The sequence below is a fragment of the Taudactylus pleione genome, unplaced genomic scaffold (genome assembly GCF_031769625.1).
Source record: "Taudactylus pleione unplaced genomic scaffold, aTauple2 ptg000288l, whole genome shotgun sequence".
In the NCBI taxonomy this organism is placed as follows: Eukaryota; Metazoa; Chordata; class Amphibia; order Anura; family Myobatrachidae; genus Taudactylus; species Taudactylus pleione.
This window is the reverse complement of record NW_028284690.1, coordinates 1,357,621-1,382,388: the sequence shown is the minus strand read 5'-3', so window position 1 is coordinate 1,382,388 and position 24,768 is coordinate 1,357,621. Positions and strand designations below refer to the sequence as shown.

Below are 24,768 nucleotides of genomic sequence, written 5' to 3'. Positions count from 1 at the left end.
GAGACCCAGAGCGAAAAACTGATGGCTGTCAGTATCCAAGCTCTGGAAGGAATGACAATAACATCACAGCCAACCGACACACCCGCACCTGAACAATTACACGTCCTCACCAATCCCACACCACAGCAAACACATCCTTACCCCACATCATACACAACCACAGGCCTCATACTACTCACAAACTTCATATCTCCCGCCATACCCTTATCCACCATATCCTTACCCATACCCACCATCTTTCCCTCTTGCTCAAATCCCACAACAATCTTTTCATCCACCCCGCTCAAAACATGTTTTAACTGCAACCAAGCGGGACACATAAGTAAGTACTGCAAAGTAAAGAACACCACACATGAACACGGGTTTCCCATGGGTTCATAGGTAACCCCAGTATCTTCTCCCAGGCCTTATGACTGTTTACAATCTTTTCAACCTGATATCTGTTCAACATGTATCTGTTCTAATGTAAAATGTGGACGATTTATTGTTGTATTTTAGGTCATGTTTAAATGATATTAAACTGTTGTGCTTTATCTCCCACTCATAGGACACAAGGTTGCTAAGGATAAACGGCAGCCATGCCAGGCTGAGGTCGACTACTCGGAATACTATCCAACCCAGTGGCCCAGACATTATTTAGAGCAGTAGCTATTAATAACAAGATTTAATTGCAGGAACCTGTATGCAGATACTATATCCCTAGAATTATTAAAAATGATAGGGGGACTTATTTTACAGGTGACGTTTCCAAGAACATGTGTAAGGTGATGGGTAACAACACTAAGATTATCCCAGACTGTCTTTTCCTTTATTTGCCCCCCTTTGAGATACTGTTCAAACAGACAGCCTCATGTGAAAATATGATAATGAGGTTACTGTGCAGGGTCTCACGAAGATGAATGAGAATAACCGAAATTGAAAGTGTTATTAACTAACATGTCTAATGCAAACTGTCATGATGTCAAATCTGGAGAATTTGTTATGATCCAAATTTTTTTTAGCTCAGGTTGTTTGACTGATCGGTGGAAAGGTCCGTATTTGACGATACCACATCCTCAAAGGGTGGCCGAGGAAGATACGTGGGTCCATTCCACTCACTATAGGGAGGTTAACCAACCGGTGGAGATACAAGGCGGAGACAAGGCCGATAACGTGGACCTGTCGATTGCGAGCTTGTGCCCGAAGGATTAAAAAGGTGATGGTGAGATATCTGAGCTAAAGAAATGTGTAGATCAGTGCTTCCAGCAATGGAGTGGTCTGCTGTGGTCATCCTAGTTCTTTTTTTTTCCCCAGAGTTTTTGTCGTGATGATCTGTTTGGGGATACTCAGTATCTGTGATGGAGGACCGATTGAGGAAATGGGAGCTGATGGCAGTGCTGATGGAGTGGAGTCAGGAGGAGTGCAATGCCAATCAGGGGAGTGCCTGACCAATCTTAGTATTGTAATTGTTATGTTATTTGGGAAGAATACTTCCAGAAGTTATGTCCCTCCCACATGTTGAAATGCTTGGTATACATAAAAACACACCATCACCATATCTTCACACGCAATATGAACACAGAGGCAAGAGAAATATGATACCTGGTGATGTGCATAAAGCCACTCAGTTAATTAGTGAGACAACTGGCTTTCAAGTTTTAGTCGCACTGGATCCCACCAGAATTGCTCGGGGTACATTCAATTTTAGATATATTCAGGAACTTGCTAAATTGATAGATAATATCACCGAGATGTACGATGACACATTCAGGTATACAGGGAGAGAATTGCAAGCGTACAAGAAAGAACTGGTGCAACACAGGCTAGTGTTGAATTATTTAACTGCTGTTACTGGAGGGTATTGCGTAACGTTAGCCACCCAATTTGGAGTAAAATGTTGCACCTATGTCACCAATGATACCAGCGACCCTAAGGAGGTGATAGACCGGAAGATGGATGAAATTCTGCAGCTAAAGTGGGAATTTCGCAAGAGCCATAACGCTTCAGTGGCTGAAGTAGGGGAGAAGATAGAAGGATGGGGTTTCATGGCTGAACCCAGTGAAATGGTTCTCAGGTCTAGGGTATTGGGTCCAGGAAGTGATCGCCAGCATAGGCAAATTCTTGATCCTTATACTAATTGTCATCATAATAATTGGCATATGTGTCCGGTGTGTTCCTATTGTGTTGAAGTGTGGAAAATGTAAAAATAGAGTAAAACGAAAGAATTAAATTATGATGGTGGCCAGTATGAATACCGAGGTAAATACAGAACTGCATTACAACCCTGAGCTAGGAAATACCATCATTTAATGTATTATATTTAGACATGCATAGAATGTATTATTGAAATGTTATTTTTAAAACACCTCAGATGATGTAAAGTCTAAATTCCCCTTCAAGACTGCTTTTATAAGACTGGTGCATCCCCACACCTTTCACATGATCTTCCAAGATCCGCGGTGTGCGTATAATAGTAGTTTTATGTCCCCAACCAGAGACACATTATTGATGGAGTAAGAACCACCTTGTGCCATCCCATAATAACACTAAATAATATGTAACTGTAAGCCTAAATTAAATTCTAATAGCAGATTGTGATAGCATCTTAGCTATCAAAGGGTGGACTGTCGAAACTGGATTATTGGCTGAGACCAGATCAGTTTGAAATTGAATCGCAGCGACGCCATTTAGTAAAATGGCTGCCTAAGCGCCATTTTAGATAAACTCACACTTTAGTACATGTGGCGATAATACTATTAGCATCATGCGAATGCATCTGTGACCATCGCCATAAGTTACGGCGATTCATGAAAAACATATTTCATGCCTTTACGTATTATAAAGGATATGTTTCAGAAATGGCTTTACAGTATGTCAAAAATTGGATTGCATTAGATGAATAGAGCAAATGGCTACGTGACAACTAGCTTGTGTAGATAAGCTTCCTGGACAGTGTCTGCTCTTACTACAGATGGCCTGGCTCGAATACACACCTTACATTAGCAAGCTTCCTGCAATGACATGACTTCAAAGACGACTAGAGTGTTATCTTAGGTTTGTGTCATGTAGTTGGGCTATTTGCATTTACACAAGAGACTGGGAGAATAAAGGGTTTTTCTTTTTAGCTTGGGAAAGTCCCCCCGACTGCTGACAGAGTGGGCATGTGGAACTATCAGGCTCAGCATGTCACACTGCTAGATGTTCAGTAAGTGCACCATTTCTCATACACACATTAATACGTCTTTATATCAAACCCCGCATACTCACACATTACATATTCACACATAAGGTTTAATAAGCTTTAAAGTATAAGATTTAAGTTGGTTCAGTTAGTATAAATGCTGTGAAATAAAGATATTTGATAACTAAGGTTTTATACATGCTAAGAAAGCCGTGTTTGGTTTCGAACTGATGCGTACTCTTTCAACAGAATTCCGGTACTATCGGTGTGGAGATCGCATCATGCATTCCGAACTTATGGACTGCAGAGACTACAAGCAACAAAATGTATATTTTATGAACAACTGTTGCATGGATGTAGCATGGGGGCGGGAGGGAAAAGACCCCCAGTTGTTAGAGGCTGGGCGAGTCTATTCCTCTTAGCACTGCAGCCGGATCCTCTGTCAGTGGTGTGGTGCGCATGACCTCACGTGCGCCTTGTATGAATAAAAAAAAAAACACCACAGTAATGGATAGAATAGATCCATCTATAACCACTGTAGTGATCAGCATGGCGCAGGCAGCGGTTATAGGCCCTGATTCAGAGCCGGACGCTCTGACAGAGCGATCGCTCTGAATCAGGGCCGTCCCTCTGTTTTTTTTTTAGCGGCCTCATGGCCGCCCGCATAGCTGTGGGTGACCACCCACAGCTATAGCGAGCAGCCAAAAAGATGGTCGCGATGGTCAAGACCATCGCGACCATCGGGCTTGCGACGAGACCCTTGTGGTAGGGTCTCGTCTTTCGCAAGCCCTGGAGTGCTTTTGGCTCTATCAGAGCCGAGAGCACTCCCACTGACATCACTTGTGAACGCCTCCGTCTGGGCAGGCACGCCCACCAAAGGGGGCGTCCTGTCACTCACCATCGACAGCACGCCCCCTTTGTAGCGGGACCCGGAGTCTCGCGCATGTGCACGACGGAGCCGCCTCCGTCGTGCGCATGTGCACTGGCCCAACATCGACCCGCTTGCGAGCGCTCAGCGCTCGTGAGCGGGTCTGAATTAGGCCCATAGATTGATCTTACTGTGCCCCCCTAACAGATGACGCCCAGAGGTCAATGCTTCCATGGTCTTCGGAAGTTCTGACACTCTGATACTTTCCAGGTATCAGCGGTAGGAGCCTGGGATGGGCCCCCTCTCTGACTGGGCTAAGGGCCAGTCCCAGCAGTCTCCCCCTGAGGCGGCCCTGAGGGTACACACTAAAGGCAGTAAATCCTAGGCCCGGTAATACTAACTGTAATGATCAATGTACATTCCTTCCATTTCCGGTAACCAACTCTGAGTTATAATCACTCCAGTCCCACGTATTACATTTTACTATCATAACATAATGTTCTCAAAATCCTGTTATTATATTTGTCATTTAAAATATTTCACCTCTGTTCCACATATTTTTGGGTATGTATTGCACTCTTGTTTACCTAACAGGCTTCCTTACAAAAAAAACATATTGTACTAGCATCTTAACATGTACACCAAATAGCTGGTGCTGTAGTTAACAAATTTAATCCAACATATGGCATAATAATTATAATTAACATAGGTTACATTGACATTGAAAGTAACCTATGTTCATATAACTGGCCCGTTGTATGCAAGCAAATAAAATATGATCAATCAAGCCAACTGCGTTATTTCTAATTAAGCTAAATACTTTATGACTTGGTAGATGTTAATATCGGCACCACTCCTCTAAGCAGATGTAATCTAGTCCATCTTTTCTGCCACTGAGTTTGTAAGGAGAGTGCAGAATCCCTTTGTGGTACCAAAGTAATGAAGGAGATATATCTAGGGCGCAGGTTGGATAGATCAATCTATATTGAATACCAATGTTCCTAATATGTTAGGAACAATAGTAAAAGTGAATGGTCCAACACCATATATCTACCAAAAATATTTATTTATTCCAAAATGGTGCTATTATGAGCAGGAAATATCTCATAGGCTTATGTCGGTTTCAGTTTCCAAAGTATGCCTGCATTTTCAGATATGGAAACTGAGTGGCAGAGTTTGTAGTGTGTTAGAATTAGGTAGCCAGCAGTTTTCCATTTGTTGCAGTGAAACAGCATGTGTCTTCTCTGCTCACAGTCCCATGTGGAACATGTAATACTTTGGAAACTAAAGTTGACATAAGCATATGAGATGTTATCTGCTCATAATACCTCCATTTTGGAATAAATAAATATTTTTTGAAGATAACATTTCAGACCATTCACTCTCTCTTTTATGACTATTGATCCTAACATAGAGAGACCAATATCAGTAATATTAATATTCATTATAGATTATTTCTGTGCCGAAGAGTGAACTGCTTTTTTACATAAATACTTTGTGGCTTGCAGGACGTGGATAGTAATATGCTTTAACATAAATATGAGCGCAATACATATAAAAAGAAGACTGTTATAATCACTACTTAACACGGGATACAGGTAAGTGAGTGCAATAATCATACTTGTATCAGTGGTTTAAATTAAATAAACAGGTAGGTAGACAGGAAGCTTTGTGACATCCACATATGAACATAGTGCAAATGAAAGCTCTCATAGTAAACAAGGTGAGTCCAGTTGTGTCAGTTCTCTGTTCCTCATAAGCACAAAAAGGTATAATGTGCAATGTTGCTTTTTGCAATGGAGTCGTTCCATGCCAAATCATCACAAAAAAAGTATCTTTTCAACCTGACCGTCTCAGATTTTCGTGAATTTTGGTAGGATGGTAGACGGCATAAAGTAACGTTCATATGTGAAATTTTAGCCCTCAGTGATACACAGTGTTCATGCTACAGGATTGTAAAAATGACAAAAAATGTAAAATTTATGCTTGCATGCGCAGTGGCTTTGCAGTGGGGAACATCGACCCGCTTGCGAGCGGGTCTGAATGACCCCCTAAGACCGTTTATCTAATATAGTTTATCAGTGAATAGTGGTAGTTTGATCAAGAGCATGACAAATGGATAAAAAGTACATTAAGACTCAGTACTGCAACCCATTTGATATTACAGAACAGATTACAGCAGCAGTAGAAAACAATCAGGCAAAGGTTCCTCATCTGGAATATGGAATATATCCTTCTTTTTTTTTTTTTATAACTTTTGCAATTTTGCCTAATGTACTACTTATCCATTTTCCACGCTCTTGATCAAACTACCACTATTCACTTATAAACTGTCCTAGATAAACCAGAGGTTCCCAAATGCGGTCCTCAAGGCAACCCAACAGTTCAGGTTTTAAAGATATCCATGTTTGAGTACAGGTGATTAAATCAAACTGACTGGTCAAGCATGGATAGCCTTAAAACCTGGACTGTTAGTGTGCCCTGAGGACAGAGATAAAATGTCTTAGGACCTCATTCAGACTTGGTCGAAGTGGCTGCATGGTCGTACGGAAAAAGGGGCCGTATATGCAAATGAATCCCTCGCAAGTTGCGTCCCTAAGTTCGGATCGGTAGTTGGCCGACCAAGGGGAGGAAGCGGTCGGAAGACAAAAAAATACGCCCCCTTCTCGTACGCATTGCACGTCATCTCCGGGCATATAAGGATTAATCGAGACCATCAGGAACCATCGGCACTGGTCGTAGAGCTTAAGGTTGACCATACCCTCTCTTAAGCTCTACGATCATGTCAGTGTAAAAACCTCCCATGTCACATGTGCCATGACGCTACTTTGTTAATTATGCACTCCCATAATCCGTATGCACTCCCATAAAACACCGTTCGCATAATGAGGCAGGCCTGCGTTCGGATCTCCACTGCCCCGTTTTCAAGCACCTTCCCCTGTTACCACCCACAAACGCCTCCATCTGTCACTCAAGCTACCGACCTGGCTGTGTTCAAGGAGAGAGAAATTTCTGATCGTAGCGGTTAGTTTGCGCACGCGCATTGCGAACTTTACGCATGCGCAGTATAGCGAACATCGGTGGCGTACGACCGTGCGGCCGATTCGACCGACTCTGAATGAGGTCCTTGGTCCCTTGTACCATACTTGCCTACTCTCCCGAAACGATTGGGAGCCTCACGAATATCAGGTGGCCCTTCCCCCTTCCCTTGAGAAGCAGGCAAGTCTCCCGGGCTGGCTGCCCCACCCCCCGGACTCCCTTGCAGCTCCGACACAAACCCTCACAGTGGGGGGGGAATGATGATGCGATTCACGCTGAATCGCATCATCATGGCCCCTCCCCCTGCTTCACAATGCTAGTGATCACTGCATTTTGTAGCGGTGGCAGGGCCAAAATGATGCAATCGCGTGGACTCGCCCACCGCAGTGCTTTTAATACTGGTGAATATCCCTAGCTACGACCCCTATGCCGCTCCACCCTCCCCAACCCACCTGGCTGCCCTCTCCCGAAGGCAAGCATATCTTGTATCAGTACTTAATGCAGAAGCTGCAGCCGGACTGAGTGGTGCAAACCATCGATGGTTCACCATAGATTGTTATTGTACCATCAACGCTGACCATCGACAGAAACCCATCGATGGTTATCCCATAACACAGAGAGAGACACTATAAGACAAGTATGAACTTGCCAGTTGCATGGTTAGTGCAAGAAGGGTTCAACTGCCGTACTTAATATTTTTTTTACTCCTGTTCCCAAAGGCTTCCCAAAACGAAACTTATACTAAAGAGAGAGTGTATTTAAGTGTATAACATACTTATGTACAAAAAAAAATTAAACATACTTTTTTAGATATTCAAGGTCAAAGGATACATCATGTGACCTTGACATGTAAAAGTCAATATTTAAATATAAAACAATTTTTTTATGAACACTCTGGTCCCTTAGCTTCAAAACAAGGACCAACATGAAAGTTCTACTACAATTAGGAGCAAAGTTATGATTCATTTTAGTTGACCTTGCAAGTATAAATTTTACACTTTTTGTTATGTTTGCAATCCTGCAGCATGAACACCATGCATCACTGAGGGCTAAAATTTTACATATGAAAGTTACTTTATGCCGTCTATCATCCTACCAAATTTCATGAAAATATTAGACTGGCAGGTTGGAAGCTGTGATGATTTGGCATGGAATAACCCAATGACTGTTCGGCATCGGCAAAATTGAGATAACCTTTCAATAACATGAATTATTTAAAAAAAAATAATAATAATTACTCGACCTTACTTTTTGCACCATATTTATATACAGGGTTGCATAAAAATCTGACTTTTTTTATAAAAAATAAATAAATCTGATTTATTTAATTTTAATCAGATTTTTTGGGTTTAAGTAGGATTTTTTTATTCAAAATGGTTTTTTTAAGTAAACTGTTTAATTTTAGATGTTCAAACCTTGTTTTAGTAATAAATGAACAAATTTTGAAGTGAGAACAGTAACAAAATGAACACAGTAATAGAATAAATACACACTAAACAGTTGCATCAAGAAGTACAATTAAGCTGGCCACACACTAGACCAACTTACATCCAACCAGCCAACTAGTTGATTGGTTGGAATGAAAATCTGGTTAGGGATGAAAGCAAATGACAATCAGCAATTTGCTCTCAAACCCCGGAAAATGGACTAAAAACTGTTGTTTGAACAAATTGTTTTGATCAAACATTTAACAAACTTGTCTGACGACCATTTTCATCTGCTTTCTGGCATTTAGGAGCAAATTGCTGATCATCATTTACTCCCAGACATTACCAGATTTTCATTCCAACCAATCAACTAGTTGGCTGGTTGAATAAAAGTTGGTCTAGTGTGTGGCCAGCTTAAGGCTCTGAATTTCACTCAGTCAGTTGTTTGAGTCTGAGTCAAACATGTACATGTCTTTGTCCATGTCCTCAACAGAAAATACTCTGTAGCATGCAACCAGCTTAGCTGCTTTTTCATTTCCCAATCTGTTGTGTGTTTTGGATTGTACAAAACCGTACGTTGAAAAAATCCTTTCAATTTCTGCAATTGATGAGACTGCGGTGAACATCTGCTTCAGAAGATTTACTACAGAAGTGTCTAACTGAAGTTGTGCTGCGTAGGACATCCACCAGACTAGAAGAGATACTTGGTGTCCACTTCAAACATGTATAGTGCAAATGGTTTCATGGATGCACGGAAGTTGATGATGACCGGCATAATTTGACGATTATTAGCATGAGCAAACTCTATAGCAGTCTCAATTTCAGCAGGACTAAGCTTTTTTCCCCTGTACCTAGGATCAAGTAGATTAGCCAGCAAGTGGGCATCTGTGAGTGCAATTTTAACTATTGCCTTTGCCATCTTTACTACATTGCTGTATCATCTTAACAGCTTTTTCCACACTTGTACGACATCACTGATTGTGCAGTTGCGTCTTTGTGCACGATCCAGAGCTACAGCTACATCATTTGATTTAAATCATTTAATTTAAATCGTGCAACCCTGATGATTTAAATCATTGTAGCCATATGGAGAGAGGGTTACATCATGATTTAAATTGTGCAACCCTGCTTATATACTCTCTAGAAATGTCTGGGAGACTCAGGTCAGTCTACCGCATTCCTTCTACTTTCTAGTGAAGTTGGGGGATGGGGGTGTGACGACGAGATCATCATTATTGCACTGTCCCTATGCACAATCCCATGATTCGTGTCATATTCAATCATTTAAGTTTTTATGTGTGATTGTATCTTTGCTGTCTAGCAATTTCTTATTTTTTCTTAAATGTATACACACCAAAGAGACTTTCTGGCTATTTACAAAATGTTAGTAAGCAGAGATGCTAGCCTCCATTTCAGCCATAAGTAATGAAATAAAAAAACTGCATAATTCTGTTTTCATGTGAATGCAGAAATTTATTCTCAACAATTGTATGTTGTATTAATTGTCATCCATAGTGAACAAGATAAGAATATTTCAATCTAGTGCCATGGCACAAAAGCTTTTTGTGGCCTAATTAAGCCATCACTTTAGTCTTGCCATAGTAATAGTGTTGTGTACTAAAAGTAGTATCACATAGCAATGTCCTGAAACCCTGTGTCTAGTGCTGTGATGATCATCAAATGAAAGACTACAGCAATGAAAATTGGCAGTATTTTAGAGGTACAGGTGACTTGGAAAATACTTTGGCAGTAATGACTGTGTATCTTATATTTTAATAATGTATTTACTCTTTTTATTATAGTGTTGAAGTGTCTTCAAGCAAGATATACAGATGAAGTATTCTACACAAATGCTGGGTGTACTCTTGTTGCAGTTAATCCTTTTCAACCTATTCATAAATTGTACAGTCATGATGTCATGGAACAGTACCACACTACATCTCACCCTCAGGTAACTGTCAGATTACTATTGTGACATCTCTGACTTGTTAAACAAATTTAAATTCGAAGTGAACTACACATTCGGATATGTTGCGTGAGCTTCAATAACGGTGTTCACATTATATCTGTGGTTCAAAAAGTGGGCGGTACTATCCCCTTTTGAAGGGAGGGTTTACTTAGCAGGGCTGGGGAAGAGGGGAGTGTATATTGCATTATGAACACATTGTTATTTATTGTTACTGTTTTGTGTAATTATCTTCCATAATAGGTTGGGGCCACAATGCATGAGATTATGGAACCAAGGGGGCAGTGGTCCAAAAAAACAAGAGAACGACTACATTATATTTATAATAAAAATATAATTATAGAGTTTTTGGTAGTGGACTAGAAGAAAAAAAAAAGTGCTGTGGTAAATGGGGACTCTGTCATCGTCTTGGTTCCAATAACGTCCCATCTCATTGCTGCAAACTAGTTGTTACGGTAAGGGTTCCTCAAGTAATTACAATCTGTCCCGCATTTACCTACCTACAGTAGGCTACAGATTAGCTGATTTATAACTCAAAACAGTCTTGGACATTCGCACACCATGTAAGTCATACTAACTGCAACCACTTTCTATTGTCAAGGTCTGTAGAGTCCTGTGCTTAATCACAAATGCACACACTCCATATATTCTGATGTCTGGCAGTAAAAACATTAACGTATCACAAGCTAGCAATCAAAGGGTTATGTGTACCTGAAAAAAAACAAAAAACTGGGAGCGCAATGAGTAAATACACAATATATACTTATATAAAAGCAACAATAGCAAAATGTACATTATCAGAGTGTTAATAAATACATGTAGAAAAATGGTCATACACAGTGGCGGCTCCAGAGGTGGGGCTGCAGCACAGTCCAAAATTCAAATAGGTGAGCCACACCAACTGTCATCTCAAACACTGCCAAACATCAGTGGCTGGGACTCACTGGCAGTTGAAGTGGCTCCCCTATTTGAATTTTAGACTGAGCTGCAGCCCCACCACTGGAGCCGCCACTGGTCATACAGCTGATGATGCAATGTATAATCTTGGTACCTAAAGAACCAGATTCAGTAATATATGCGCTGCAGGTGCTAACCAGTAGGTTCAGTCTCATAAAAAATGAGACACAGATTGAAAAAAAAAAAAAAGTCCTTTGTTAGTATGGTAAGTGCATTAATAATGAGATCTCCGTCTGTGCACTTCAAAGGTACTTAACAGAAATTGTTCCAGAAAAATCAATAAAATAAGAATCTTTTTGTCCAAATGTCAATAGTGATGTATAAATATGTGCAGGGCAGACTGGACAAGTCTAATTGCTGGATAGAAACTTTAATCCTGTCATTTAAAACGGATTTGCATCGATCTCAGGGTATAATAGAAGTAGTCGTTACCCACATGTAGAAGTGTAATAATCCATATTCCAGCAGAATTCAAATAATACCTTGCTGCTAATAAGAAATGCTCTCACGTGGAGCCCAGCTTACGCTTTGATGAAAAAAATCCTCATATGGTTCAGCCACAGCTTCGATCGGAGGGCAGTGTTCAGAATGCCACTTCCTTCCTGACAGGTGGCCGCGTACTGGCAGGCGGCCATATGGTTCCAACTCACAGGATCAAGTCCAGCAATACAAGCTACAGCTGATCAGCTTGTCCAGATATGCAAATACCTGTTCATGCAATGCCGTACTGACTTAAGGCACTGTTTCTGATATTGATGTCAGAATAGCAAGTGCTGTGGATTCTCCTTGAGAAAGGATAGTCCTTGAAAGTGGGATACACCAAACGCGTTTCTTGGCTCTTATTATTCTGCCTGTTTCCTCAGAGGTATTAGATCTCACTTCCTTAAGATACATAAATACCTTAGGTAATTGACATTCTGTGTGTATGTATGTGTGTGTGTGTGTGTGTGTGTATATATATATATATATATATATATATATATATATACATACACAGTCAGGTCCATAAATATTGGGACATTGACAGAATTTTCATATTTTGGCCTCTATTAACCACCACAATAGTTTTGAAATGAAACAAACAAGATGTGCTTTAACTGCAGACTTTCAGATTTAGGCCCTGATTCAGAGCCGGACGCTCTGGCCAGAGCGCTCGCTCTGAATCAGGGCCCACCTCCATAAATATGGAGCGTCCTCCTGGACGCTCGTATAGCTGTGGGTCACCACCCACAGCCTATACTAGCGTGCAGGATGATGGTCGCAATGGTCTTGACCATCGCGACCATCGCCAGTGCGATCAGAAGCCTGCGGTTGAGTTTCTCAACCGCAAGGCCAGGAGTGATTTTGGCTCTATCAGAGCCAAAATCACTCCCACTGACATCACTAGTGATGTCAGTGGGGCCGGCTTCTGACGGTAGGCGTTCCCTTGGGAATGCCTCCGTCTGGCAGGCACGCCCACCAAAGGGGGCGTGCTGTCAATAAACATCGACAGCACGCCCCCTTTGATCAGACACAACGAGCGAAGGAAAGTCATTCGCTCGTCGCGTCTCGTGCATGCGCACCATCGACCCACTTGCGAGCGGACAGCTGCTCGCGAGTGGGTCTGAATCAGGCCCTTAATTTGAGGGTAATTACATCCAAATCGGGTGAACGGTGTAGGAATTACAACAGTTTCAATATGTGCCTCCCACTTTTTAAGGGGCCAAAAGTAATGGGACCATCAACTCAAAAGCTATTTCATGGACAGGTGTGGGCTATTCCCTCATTATTTCATTATCAATTAAGCAGGTAAAAGGTCTGGAGTTGATTCTAGGTGTGACATTTGCATTTGGAATCAGTTGCTGTCAGCTCTCAATATGAGATCCAAAGAGCTGTCACTATCAGTGAAGCAAGCCATCATTAGGCTGAAAAATTAAAACAACCCCATCAGAGAGATTGCAAAAACATTAGGTGTGGCCAAATCAACTGTTTGGAACATTCTTAAAAAGAAAGAACGCTCCGGAGAGCTCAGCAACACCAAAAGACCCGGAAGACCACGGAAAACAACTGTGGTGGATGACAAAATAATTATTTCCCTGATAAAGAAAAACCACTTCACAACAGTTGGCCAAATCAAGAACACTCTCCAAGAGGTACATGTATATGTGTCAAAGTCAACAATCAAGAGAAGAGTGAATATAGAGGGTTCACCACAAGATGCAAACCATTGGTGAGCCACAAAAACAGGAAGACCAGATTAGACTTTGCCAAACAACACCTAAAAAAGCCATTACAGTTCTGGAACAACATCCTATTGACAGATGAGACGAAGATCAACTTGTACCAGAGTGATGGGAAGAGAAGGAAAGGAACTGCTCATAATCCAAAACATACCACCTCATCAGTGAAGCATGGTGGTGGTAGTGTCATGGCGTGGGCATGTATGGCTGCCAATGGAACTGGTTCTCTTGTATTTATTGATGATGTTACTGCTGACAAAACAAGCAGAATGAATTCTGAAGTGTTTCGGGCAATATATGCTCATATTCAGTCAAATGCTTCAGAACTCATTGGACAGCGCTTCACAGTGCAGATGGACAATGACCTGAAGCATACTGCAAAAGCAACCAAATAGCTTTTTAAGGCTTAAAAGTGGAATGTTATGCAATGGCCAAGTCAATCCCCTGACCTGAATCCGATTGAGCATGCATTTCACTTGATGAAGACAAAACTGAAGGGAAAATGCCCCAAGAACAAGCAGGAACTGAAGACATTTGCAGTAGAGGCCTGGCAGAGCATCACCAGGGATGAAACTCAGCGTCTGGTGATGTCTATGCGTTCCAGACTTCAGGCTGTAATTACCTGCAAAGAATTTGCAACAAAGTATTAAAAAGTGAAAGTTAGATTTATGATTGTTTAGTTTGTCCCATTACTTTTGGCCCCTTAAAAAGTGAGAGGCACATATAGAAACCGTTGTAATTCCTACACCGTTCACCTGATTTGGATGTAATTACCCTCAAATTAAATCTGAAAGTCTGCAGTTAAATCACATCTTGTTTGTTTCATCTCAAAGCCATTGTGGTGGTGAATAGAGGACAAAATATGAAAATTCTGTCAATGTCCCAATATTTATGGAGATATATATATATATATATATATATATATATATATATATATTCATCTTAAACCAAGTCTATGGAGTGCCGTCCGTTTGTTCTATGCTATGTGGAGGAAGCGTTATGCACCTTTGGAAAGGCACCCTAGCAAGTATCCCTGACCCGAGGTTATGAGTGCCGGGTTTTCTGGATTTTATATGTGTGTATATATATATATATATATATATATAAATATACGTGTGCACTCACACTCCACCATCATAATGGGGTGCTACCGCAAAGGTCCACCATAATGAATATGGCGATCAAGCACAAACAGTCCAAAGACGGGCACTCTCCAAAATATACATGTCAATTTGATTTATAGATATACATTTATTTATGGAAATAGCAATCCACACAGTGAATCCGCACTGATTTAAAACACTGACATTTCATAAATTTGATCAGCATATCATATCTCAAATATATGTGTCCTTGGTTGTCCAAGTAGCCATTAGCTAAACAACAATTATGTTGGTTGTATCCTTATGGCAGAAAAATTATGTCCAGACCAATAATAGTCTCAATTAAAGCTCATCAAAATCATTCCCATAATCTCTTAGAGGTAATGTATCTCCATGCACTTCAAATGCTTCAAGCAAACCACTCTTTTATCCATCACTGTGTTGCTGGGATATCTCCATAGTTAGTCCAGTCACTCTAATGCCTCTGAGACAGTCTAAGCAATCCCGTTATGCTTGCTGTTCCAGCAGTGTAAATAGTAATGGCTCGCTTAACATCCATCAGACACATAAATAATACTTATGCCATCGTCCATTGACCTCTGTCCCATCCTGGACCGTTCAAGACTCACAACTAGTTCTTAATAAATCAGAACATCCGTCAGCAAGTAACATCCTCTAAAAGAGTGGTTTGCTTGAAGCATTTCATGTTGATAATTGACCTGGATAATAATACACCTCTAATACCAAAAGCTGCATTCTAGCTCAAGGCCCACAAGGACTGGGGTGAATACCCTATATTTGAGGTGTCCATTTTTTACCTGACCATATAACATACATGGTACAAGTACATATCACTTCACATTTAGTTTTTATAATTTGCTTTTAATATATGTAATAAAGGTTACATTATAGGAGATACTGCTTTTTGAGTGCCCCACTTTAGAATACTACCTCTTATTCTTGCATAGTACTGCAATCTGTAAACCAATTTCCACAGTTGGAGAAATAAAGATGCTGCAGATAGAAACCACCAGTAAACTGGTTGTTAGTAATTGCTGCATGCAACCAGGTGTTATACACACAGGTGGAATTGAATGAACAGTGAGCTGCCGCCTTTTGATTATCCATGAGCTGCTGCTTTTTGGTTATCCAGATTGTGCTCCTGGTAGCCTCGCACTGTGTAGTTCAGAGGTTCTGTTTCTCAGCAGGGCTGTAGTTATGTATGCAAAGCTGCTGTCTAGCAGAGTGCACGCTGTGGCCAGACTGTGACCCAAATGCAGAGTAGAGCCACCGGTGGTGGTGGAGAGGATCACGCTTGTTGAAACCGCCGGGTGCAGGTTAACTTCAGCCAATAACAATCAGCCTGATTTTTATTGGCTATTGCTGTCACACGTGACAGCTGACATGTACAGCCACGGCGTTAGCGCAGGAAGCCAATAAGAATCAGTGATCTACTGATTGAGTGTCCCCGGTCGATTGTGATCAATGCTTTGGCCACGCCTGACCTAGACCATGGCTATGTGCACATGTGCATTGCACAATACATTGGTATTCTGACTATTTCAGGGGAGTTTTGAGATGTGTTCATTATCTTGTATCAAAACAGTTATGTAGTGTATTGTTTTATGCACTTGGTGCTTTTCATGGGTATTCCCATAGATCTTCAGTTCTATTTTCCTGAGCATTAATGATTTGTGAAACTGCAGACAACATCATATGATCAGAAACAAGTGCTTGCCAGAAAACATTCGAGGGCGACGGGTGGTTACCTAGAGCCCTCACACATAGCTCCATCACAAGAGTGCTGCTTTTGGGGAGAGGGGGGCACTGGCATTTCTTTGTAGCATAATGTGAATTGGGAGCAGTATAGTGTGTTTAACACATTTGTGGTGCTGGGAGTATTTAAATATTATACTTTTCAATAACATTGCCAGCATATGTTTTTGGTAAGGCCCCCAGCAACAGTTGCCCTGGGGCCCCACAAACCTTAATTTGGACCTGAGCATTTGTATACAGGGCGTACTATAGTCAGTTTTACAGACATTACTCATTCAATCAAATGTTGTGTTTTTTTTTTTTTTTAGATTGAACGAAATGCAGTCATAAGGTCGAAATTCACGATGTCGACATTGCTGAAATTTTGACAGCCAACATGTTGACATCCTCAGAATGCCGATATGTTCACAATGTCGACATCTGAAATTTGACATGTGAATTGCCGACTTTCTCAAAATGTCGACATTAGGGTTAAGCACTAGTATAGGGGTCGGGTGAGGTAAGGGTTAGACACTAGGAAGAGGGTTAGAGGTAGGGATTAGGGTTAGGTGGACTGTATTCACCAGAACGCTGGTGCATCAGGTGACTGCCTTGACCCGGAAGACGCTGCTACCGTTGGAACCAGGTAAGACACCGCTAGACCACCAAGGATGGTTTGTCGACATTCTATAATGTCAATATTTCAGCAGTGTCGACATGACTGTCGACCTAGTATACCACACCCGATAGGTCCATATTGTAGTTGAGCTTAATAAATGGTACTCTATGTTGCACAAGTAAAGTAACAATGCATTTATATACAGACAACTATGGTAGATCTAATACATTAGAGGCAGTAGATCCAATAAAACAACATATATTTAGTATTCCTGTAGATTATTTCAAGTGGATGCTGTAAACCTAGAGATGTACATAGTATGTTTAAAAGGACCTAGGCATGTCAAGGGGAGATATGTCAGTAGAGTAGGTTTTCTCTTTTAATTCAATATTTTTTATTTATTTTACAGTAAAGTAAAAAATAAAACTACAAAACAAACTAACATACACATGTGGTCTCATTTGATTATGTCCGATGAACAATCAAATTATAAGTAGTTGAAGAAAACAATTTGTGCATATAGTTTTAAGTACAGCGCACGTATCCTACATCAGAGAGTACTGTATTGAATTATCATATTTCGGTAACTGTATAATTCACATACAGTACAAATAAGAGGCAACAGCAGTCAGAATATGTGCATAGATCAGATGCTCTCTGGCATCTCTAGTGGACAAGCTATTTAGTCAGACTTATGTATTTACATTCTGCCATATCTACATGCAATATGTAGTTTGATATACAGCATAAGCAGGATTTACAGGGTTTACAGATGTGTTATCAGCCTCAGGTAACTCCAGCCCCATTGACCACTAGTACCACAGGGACTCTCATCCTCCCTCTCCCGCACATATGACGAGTCCAGCCATTTAGCCCAGATATGGTGAAATTTCTTCTCAGCTTTTCTAGCTAGATAAACAAATTTCTCATGAGCCACAGTCTCATTACCAAAGATACCCATGCTCCTATTGTTGGTCCATCGGGGGGCCATCCATGATCTGGCTATGCATACTTTTGCAAGCATGCACAATTTAATAACATATTGCTTTAAATGTTTGTCTAGTTTATCCTCCTCAATTACGGCCAATGTACATACTATAGGAGTGAGCACATCACTAGGGACACCTGTGGATAGCATTATACTAATTACTTCCTCCAAGATGGAACTAATAACAGGGCAGGCCCATAATAGATGCCAAAAATTCTCTGTGTTCAGATTACTTTAGGACACTTTGAATTAGCTCTAACACCAATTCTGAACAAACTGTCGGGTGTTAGATATACCCTATGAATCAGAAACAATTGGATTTGTTGATATCTATTTGCTGTAGTAAATCCAGCAGTGTTTCCCAGGTATGGAAACATAGAGGGCACTCACCAGAGTTAAAGAATCATGCTATTTAATCTTTCAACTTCACGACAAAGTCAGGTATTAAGTTGCCGACGTTTCAGTCTCGGAGGACCTTTCTCAAGACTCCAACGTCACAACATAGTCACCATTGTGTACATACAATACTTCACAATCCCAGGCAGCTAATTGCTGTAGTAGACACATGTGGACTACCCAGGGCTTCCTTCCATATTTCATCAACATTATTCCCAGGTCTACTTCCCACTTTTGCTTATATCCGTATTATGGTGCGCCCGTTATATGGCTGAATATAGTACAGATACCAAATACTGAGGACCAACAGATTCAGTAATTGTTTAACCGAGGAATCTGGCTCTCCGGGGGGCATCCACAAAAGAAGCATTCATGGCGTGACTGAGCTGGAGGTACCTATAAAATTAATGTTTTGGATTACCAAACTCTTGTTGCAATTGTTGGAATTACTTAAATACCCCGGAAGCGTACAGCTATCCCACAGACACCACCCCTCTTTTTTCCCCAGACTTCGCTAACCTGAAGCGAGGAAAGCTCATTAAGCCCTTTGGTACGGTATAGAGGGGTATCAGGAGCCCAACCCTGTCCCTGAAAAGTCTGTGAAATCAGCCTCCAAATTTGGACAGCTTGCTTAACTAGTGAAGCCCCTACCCCCCTTCAATAGTAGTTGAAGGGGGGTGTCCCAGGGACACCTGCATCACCAGAAGGACAGGTAAAGCATCTGCACCTGAATCCTGCAATCATGACCACAAATGAACCAATTGCAAGTACGGTTAACCCAAATCAAGGAGAATATCAGGCAGGCAATAGGTCGACACACTAAAGGTCGACGTGTAAGAAGTTAGACAAGTTTTTTTTTTTTTTTTTAGGGTTAGACAATTATCGGATCGTTAGGGTTAGGCACTTACCCCAACGGTTAGGGTTAGGCACCAGGAGGAAGGGTTAGGCACCAAGGGGAGGGTTAGGAAACAACAAGAAACGTGGCGACAATTTTTGTGTCGACCATATGCATGTCGACCTTCTGACCCTGCCAACCATTTGTACCTGTCGACCTTCTTACATGTTGACCTTTAGTGGGTTTAATCTTTTGTCCCTGTTGATTGTCATTGTCTACCTTTTTACTGTAGATCTTTCAATCCACATCCCAGCGGGAGAGGTATAAGCGGATTATTAGTGCATACACCTCTGAGAGGAAGTATAATGGATTTATCCCAATTAATAGGAGAGTAGGTTTTCAATGACTGGAGAGTAAATTTGTTTATGTTTTAATTTTGTTTTCAGAGCTGTGCACCACACATCTTCACTGTGGCAGAACAGGCCTACCGGAATGTACAAAATCAGATTCATCCAGTAAATCAGTCTATAATTGTCAGTGGGGAGAGTGGTGCTGGAAAGGTAAAGGAACTAATTTTACTTTGTAGAGTTGGTGTAATAAATATAAAATTATGGTTTATTGTTTGCAGTTTGCATTTAGAGGTAGTAGCATGCATTTATTTAGCATTGATACAAATAGATAGAACACCTATAATATTAGCCGTGGCTTTTGCGGGTGCGAATTCTCCATAGCATAAAGACGCAAATAGTTTTTAACTTACTCCTGAGCAGGAGAAGAGTTGGGGAAAATTCCTATTTTAAGGTAAAAATGTCAGGACTTGGGGCCTGCTTCAGACCCGCTTGCAAGCAGGTCGATGGCCGGGCAGTGCGCTCCGGGGCTCGCTACAAACGGGGCGGCTGTCGATGTTGATCAACAACTCGCCCTGTTTTGTAGGCGGGAAGGGGGGGTGGCTGGTCGAACGCCTGCCGTTTGAGGGCGGCCCTACTGACATCACCAGTGATGTCAGTAGTGAGCTTCCAGCTCTATTAGAGCCGGAAGCTCACTGGGGCTTGCGGCAGATGAGACCCTACCACAAGGGTCTCGTCGCAAGCCCGATGGTCGCGATAATCGTGACCATCACCTGGCCGCTCGCAAAAGCTGTGGGTGGTCACCCACAGCTTAGCGAGCAGCCAGAAGGCCGGACTACAAAAGAAAAAAAAACGCCCTTCAGACCTGCGAGCTGCCTCCGGCAGCGAGCGGGTCTTAATCAGGGCCTTGGTTCAGAACCACTGGGACACCCTTCTTAATGACTAATTAGGCAAAATAATTTTTAGTTTAATTTGGTAAATAAATAATGACATTTGATTTTTGGAGTGATAAAGTGCAAAATGCAGGAAAATGGGTTAATTGATGTGGAACAGGTATATGGGGGTGCTATATGAATAGGACAGGTGTTTTTTATGATTGGAGGTGTTAGATATATATTTTGAAGGATTTTTTTAGGTGTCTTTAAATGACACAAATATATACTTTTAGGCATTTTTATGCACCCCCAGTTCAAAAAGTACATTTATTTTGGCACATAAAAACACTTGCTTTCTATCATTATTTGACTGATTTAAGATATGCATATAACATCCATTTGACACTAAAAAAAATAAAATACTGTTATTAGGGCCACTAATACACTTCTAGATTGTTATCCTATATCACTTTGTTTCTTTTGGGCGTACAGGCAGATTTCCCAATTTTCACCTATACTTATTGCAGGTAAAACCAGGAAGAATTTTGCGTGAATACCGCTTTGCGACTTTTGGAATTGAATTGCTCGCATAGACACGATAAGTGGAATTCGCACACAAAGGGTGCAAAAACGTAAGGGTCTACGGGCCCAGATTTATCAACTAGTGATATTCTTGTTACCACTTGTTACTAATGTTAAATGGTGATACAACCTATTAGCTCCTACCTGTTTTGTGTTTGAAAAATGACAGTTAGGAGCTGATTGGTTGGAGCACCATTTAAGATTAATAATCACTTGTTGATAAATTTGGGCCTAAGTACTACGCCTTGGAGAGAGATAAAGTGCACGGAGATAAAGTACCAACCAATCAGCTCCTAACTCATTTTTAAAACAGAGCCTCATTTATAAACGAGTTTTATAATTCAAAACGAGTGATAAACCTTGTTGCGTATGATAATGGTGCTCCAGCCAATCAGCTCCCAACTGTCACCTGTTTGAAAAATGACAGTTTTGGGCTGATTGGCTGGAGCACCATTTATCATATGCAACGAGTATTATCACTTGTGAAAGATAAAACTCGTTGATAAATGAGGGCCACAGTCTGTAAAGTGAGTTAGGAGCTGATTGGTTGGTACTTTATCTCTGTCCACTTTCCCTAGCCAAGGCTTAGTACATAGACCCCTAAGCATGTAAAAAAAAAGACTGCAATGTGTGATAATACTCATTGCGGATGATAAATGGTGATCCAGCCAATCAGCTCCTAACTGTCATTTTTAAAACAGATGACAGTTGAGAGCTGATTGGCTTGAGCACCTTTGTCATATGCAACAAGTTTTATCACTTGTTGTGAATGAGAAAACTATAGCGGCTAATTGAATTCCCCCCTAACTATTTAACATGTAGCAAAACGAACAAATTGCAGACTTGTTCATCTTTTCTTTTATCATGCACAACAATTCAGAAATAACTGGTATAGTGGCTCCACCTATTTCTTTAGCATTTCTGTCTGGTTTGTGCATTAAACCTACTTAACTTCTCATTTTGCACTGTGCTGTTAGCTGATTCATAATGACAAGGTAATCATCCCTGCTCATGGAATTGTGAAATTGTTATAGTAATGTTAGACCTTTGCTCAGGAGAATCAGATACAGTTCCACGCCCAGGGCCGGATTAAGGTCTATGGGGGTCCCTATTAAATAGGGTGTAGTAGGTATATAGGGTTCAAATCCCGACAGCAGAAGCCTGGTAGGTGTGAAGATCCTGATCGTTAATTAAGGTAAGTATTGCTAACCTAATTCCGTACTCTAACCCTTCTTTAGGGGTGCCTAAACCTAATCTCCCCCCCTAGTGCCTAACCCTAACCCCGCCCCTCCCCTAGCCTGACCCTAACCCTCCCTGGGGGGGCTGTCTAACCCTAAGTCCCCTCGGGAGCCCCTAACCTAACCCCACCCAACCCCCCCGCTCGGCTCTCGGGCGCCCGGCTTACCTTCAATCAGTATATCGGGCTTCCGGCGCCTGTCATTAGTACCTTGCCGGGATTAGACAGTTGGGAAGCCGGTGGCCGGCATTTAGATCGGCGGCTTCCTGACTACATCCCATTAAATATGGACGAAATGGGGGTATGCGCAATGGGGACCGTATCACTTGTAAGCGGTACATTGACAAACAGCAATAAGCTAAGCTAAGCTTAGCGCTGTTTGTTAAATACTGAAAGAAGGACATAACCCCTTTAGTGAGTGCTAATGGGGTTATGTCTCTTTGTGAAATGGGGCCAATGGGCTCCACATGAAAAAAAAAGACACACACACAAAAAAAATACACAATATACATCCACAGGACAAAAAAACACATAGGCACCCACATGAAATATTACCAGTTGCGCATTCTTATCCACATTACACCACATAGTAGTGTTCCTTATTCATGTTATGACACACAGTAGTGCCCCTTATACGCAATGCCCACAGTAGTAGTGCCCCTAATACACACAATGCCCACAATTGTAGTGCCTAGTATACAATACCCACAGCAGTAGTGCCCTTTATGCAATGCCCCCAGTAGTGGTGCCCCTTATGCAGTGCCTCCAGTAGTGGTAGTGGCCCCAGTAGTGGAGCCCCTTATGCAGTGCTCCTAGTAGTGGCAGTACCCACAGTGGTAATGCCCCTTATGCAGAGCCCACAGTAGTGTGCCCCCTATGCAATGCCCCCATTAGTAGTGTCCCCAGTAGTCATGCCCCCAATAGTAATGCTCCCTGTAGGAGTGCCCCTGTAGTAGTGCAACCCCCACCCCCCGTAGCAGTGCCCTATGTAGTGAAGCCGCTTACAGGAAAAAAAAGAAACAGAAACACAATACTTACCTTAAGTCCCGCATCCGTGTCCGTTCGGCTGGCCGCTCCTCGTAACTATGGAAGAGACGTCATGACGTCTCTCCCATAGTGCACTGCGGGAGCCGGAAGCCGGAGCTCAGGTGTGAGCTCCAGCCTCCGGGTGATGCTGCGGGTAGGGAGCCTGGCGCCTGCAGTTAACAAAATTTCAGCAGGCGCCCGGCAACTGGAGCCTCCCTGTTGCGCTGGAGAAAGGTCCCATTCCGGCCCACTTTAACCCCTAGTGGGTATGGGGGCCCTTTATGTGTCGCGGGCCTGGGACGACCACCCCTGTCGACCCCCCGTTAATCCGGCCCCGTCCACACCTCTGTCAGATCAATGCTATTTTAAACTCATTCTGCCGGAAACACTTCTATCTAGCTCTCTATCGGAAGGCCAATGGGAGCCACACATTTTTAAACTGGTCTTTTTACAGTTTCCCATAGTTAATTTGAGGTTTGTTTTTTTTATAACCATTGTTCTTTTACAAAAAAAAGGGGTCTACATTGATAGAACTGTTTTTATTTTCTTCTGTTTTTAGACATGGACATCTCGATGTTTAATGAATTTTTATGCAACAGTTTCTGCTGCTAGCAGCTCAGAAAGTTCTGACCAGACAGTGGAGAGAATAGAGAGTAGAGTTCTTTACTCTAATCCAGTTATGGAGGCGTTTGGTAAATAATCACTTAATATTTGGTAACACTTTAATTAAACTCTCTTTGCTGCTGAGCCTGTTCTCTAAGCATGTCACTAAAATAATTTTCATATGTTTACTGAATTTGATTTGAATGCATTTTTTATTATAAGTATTCTTCTAGAAATGTTAACTTGTAAAGAATAGATTTAAGAGAATGACAATAAAGTAGAAAAAAAAAAAAAATTGTGCTGTAGGTGAGTACTTAAAATAGAGTAGAATCATTAATTCTGGCATTCCCCTGTAAAGTAGGGCTATTTGTCAATAACGGTACTTTTTGGGTCTCTTTTTAACTATTAGCAATTGTCATATAATACATTATTAATTGGATCTAATTAATGCCATCTTCGTGTACAAGGGTCTCGTGGGGGAAAAAAAAATGCAGTTTTAATGTTTTCAGTGCTCATTGCCTCTTATAGTGTTATTCAAGCTCGCTTTATTTTTTAGTGCATTTTGCATTACACCCAGAAAATATGTACACATAAACTGGTTGCAAATAATGGTATAAACATGACCTTAATTAGTGCAGAATGACAGTAGTGACCTCAAATAAATAATGCCAAAAATGGCTCAGAATGTACATACCAAGCAGTATAAAGAAGCGTAAATAATTCTTACACTCTCTTCCTTTTTTTCTTTATTTTCTGTTTCTGGGCT

The 24,768-nt window shown here is 41.4% G+C and overlaps 1 protein-coding gene across 2 annotated transcripts in view; it reads left to right on the top strand.

Moving 5' to 3' along the window:
- MYO19 (myosin XIX) overlaps positions 1 to 24,768 on the top strand; it is a 182,075-nt gene that overhangs the window by 28,180 nt on the left and 129,127 nt on the right. For both annotated transcript variants that reach the window (XM_088482422.1, XM_088482423.1), the window contains 3 exons: positions 10,297 to 10,445; positions 19,779 to 19,892; positions 23,959 to 24,091. In XM_088482422.1, coding sequence (XP_088338548.1) covers positions 10,297 to 10,445; positions 19,779 to 19,892; positions 23,959 to 24,091 — 396 coding nt within the window. The remainder of the gene's footprint in view (positions 1 to 10,296; positions 10,446 to 19,778; positions 19,893 to 23,958; positions 24,092 to 24,768) is intronic.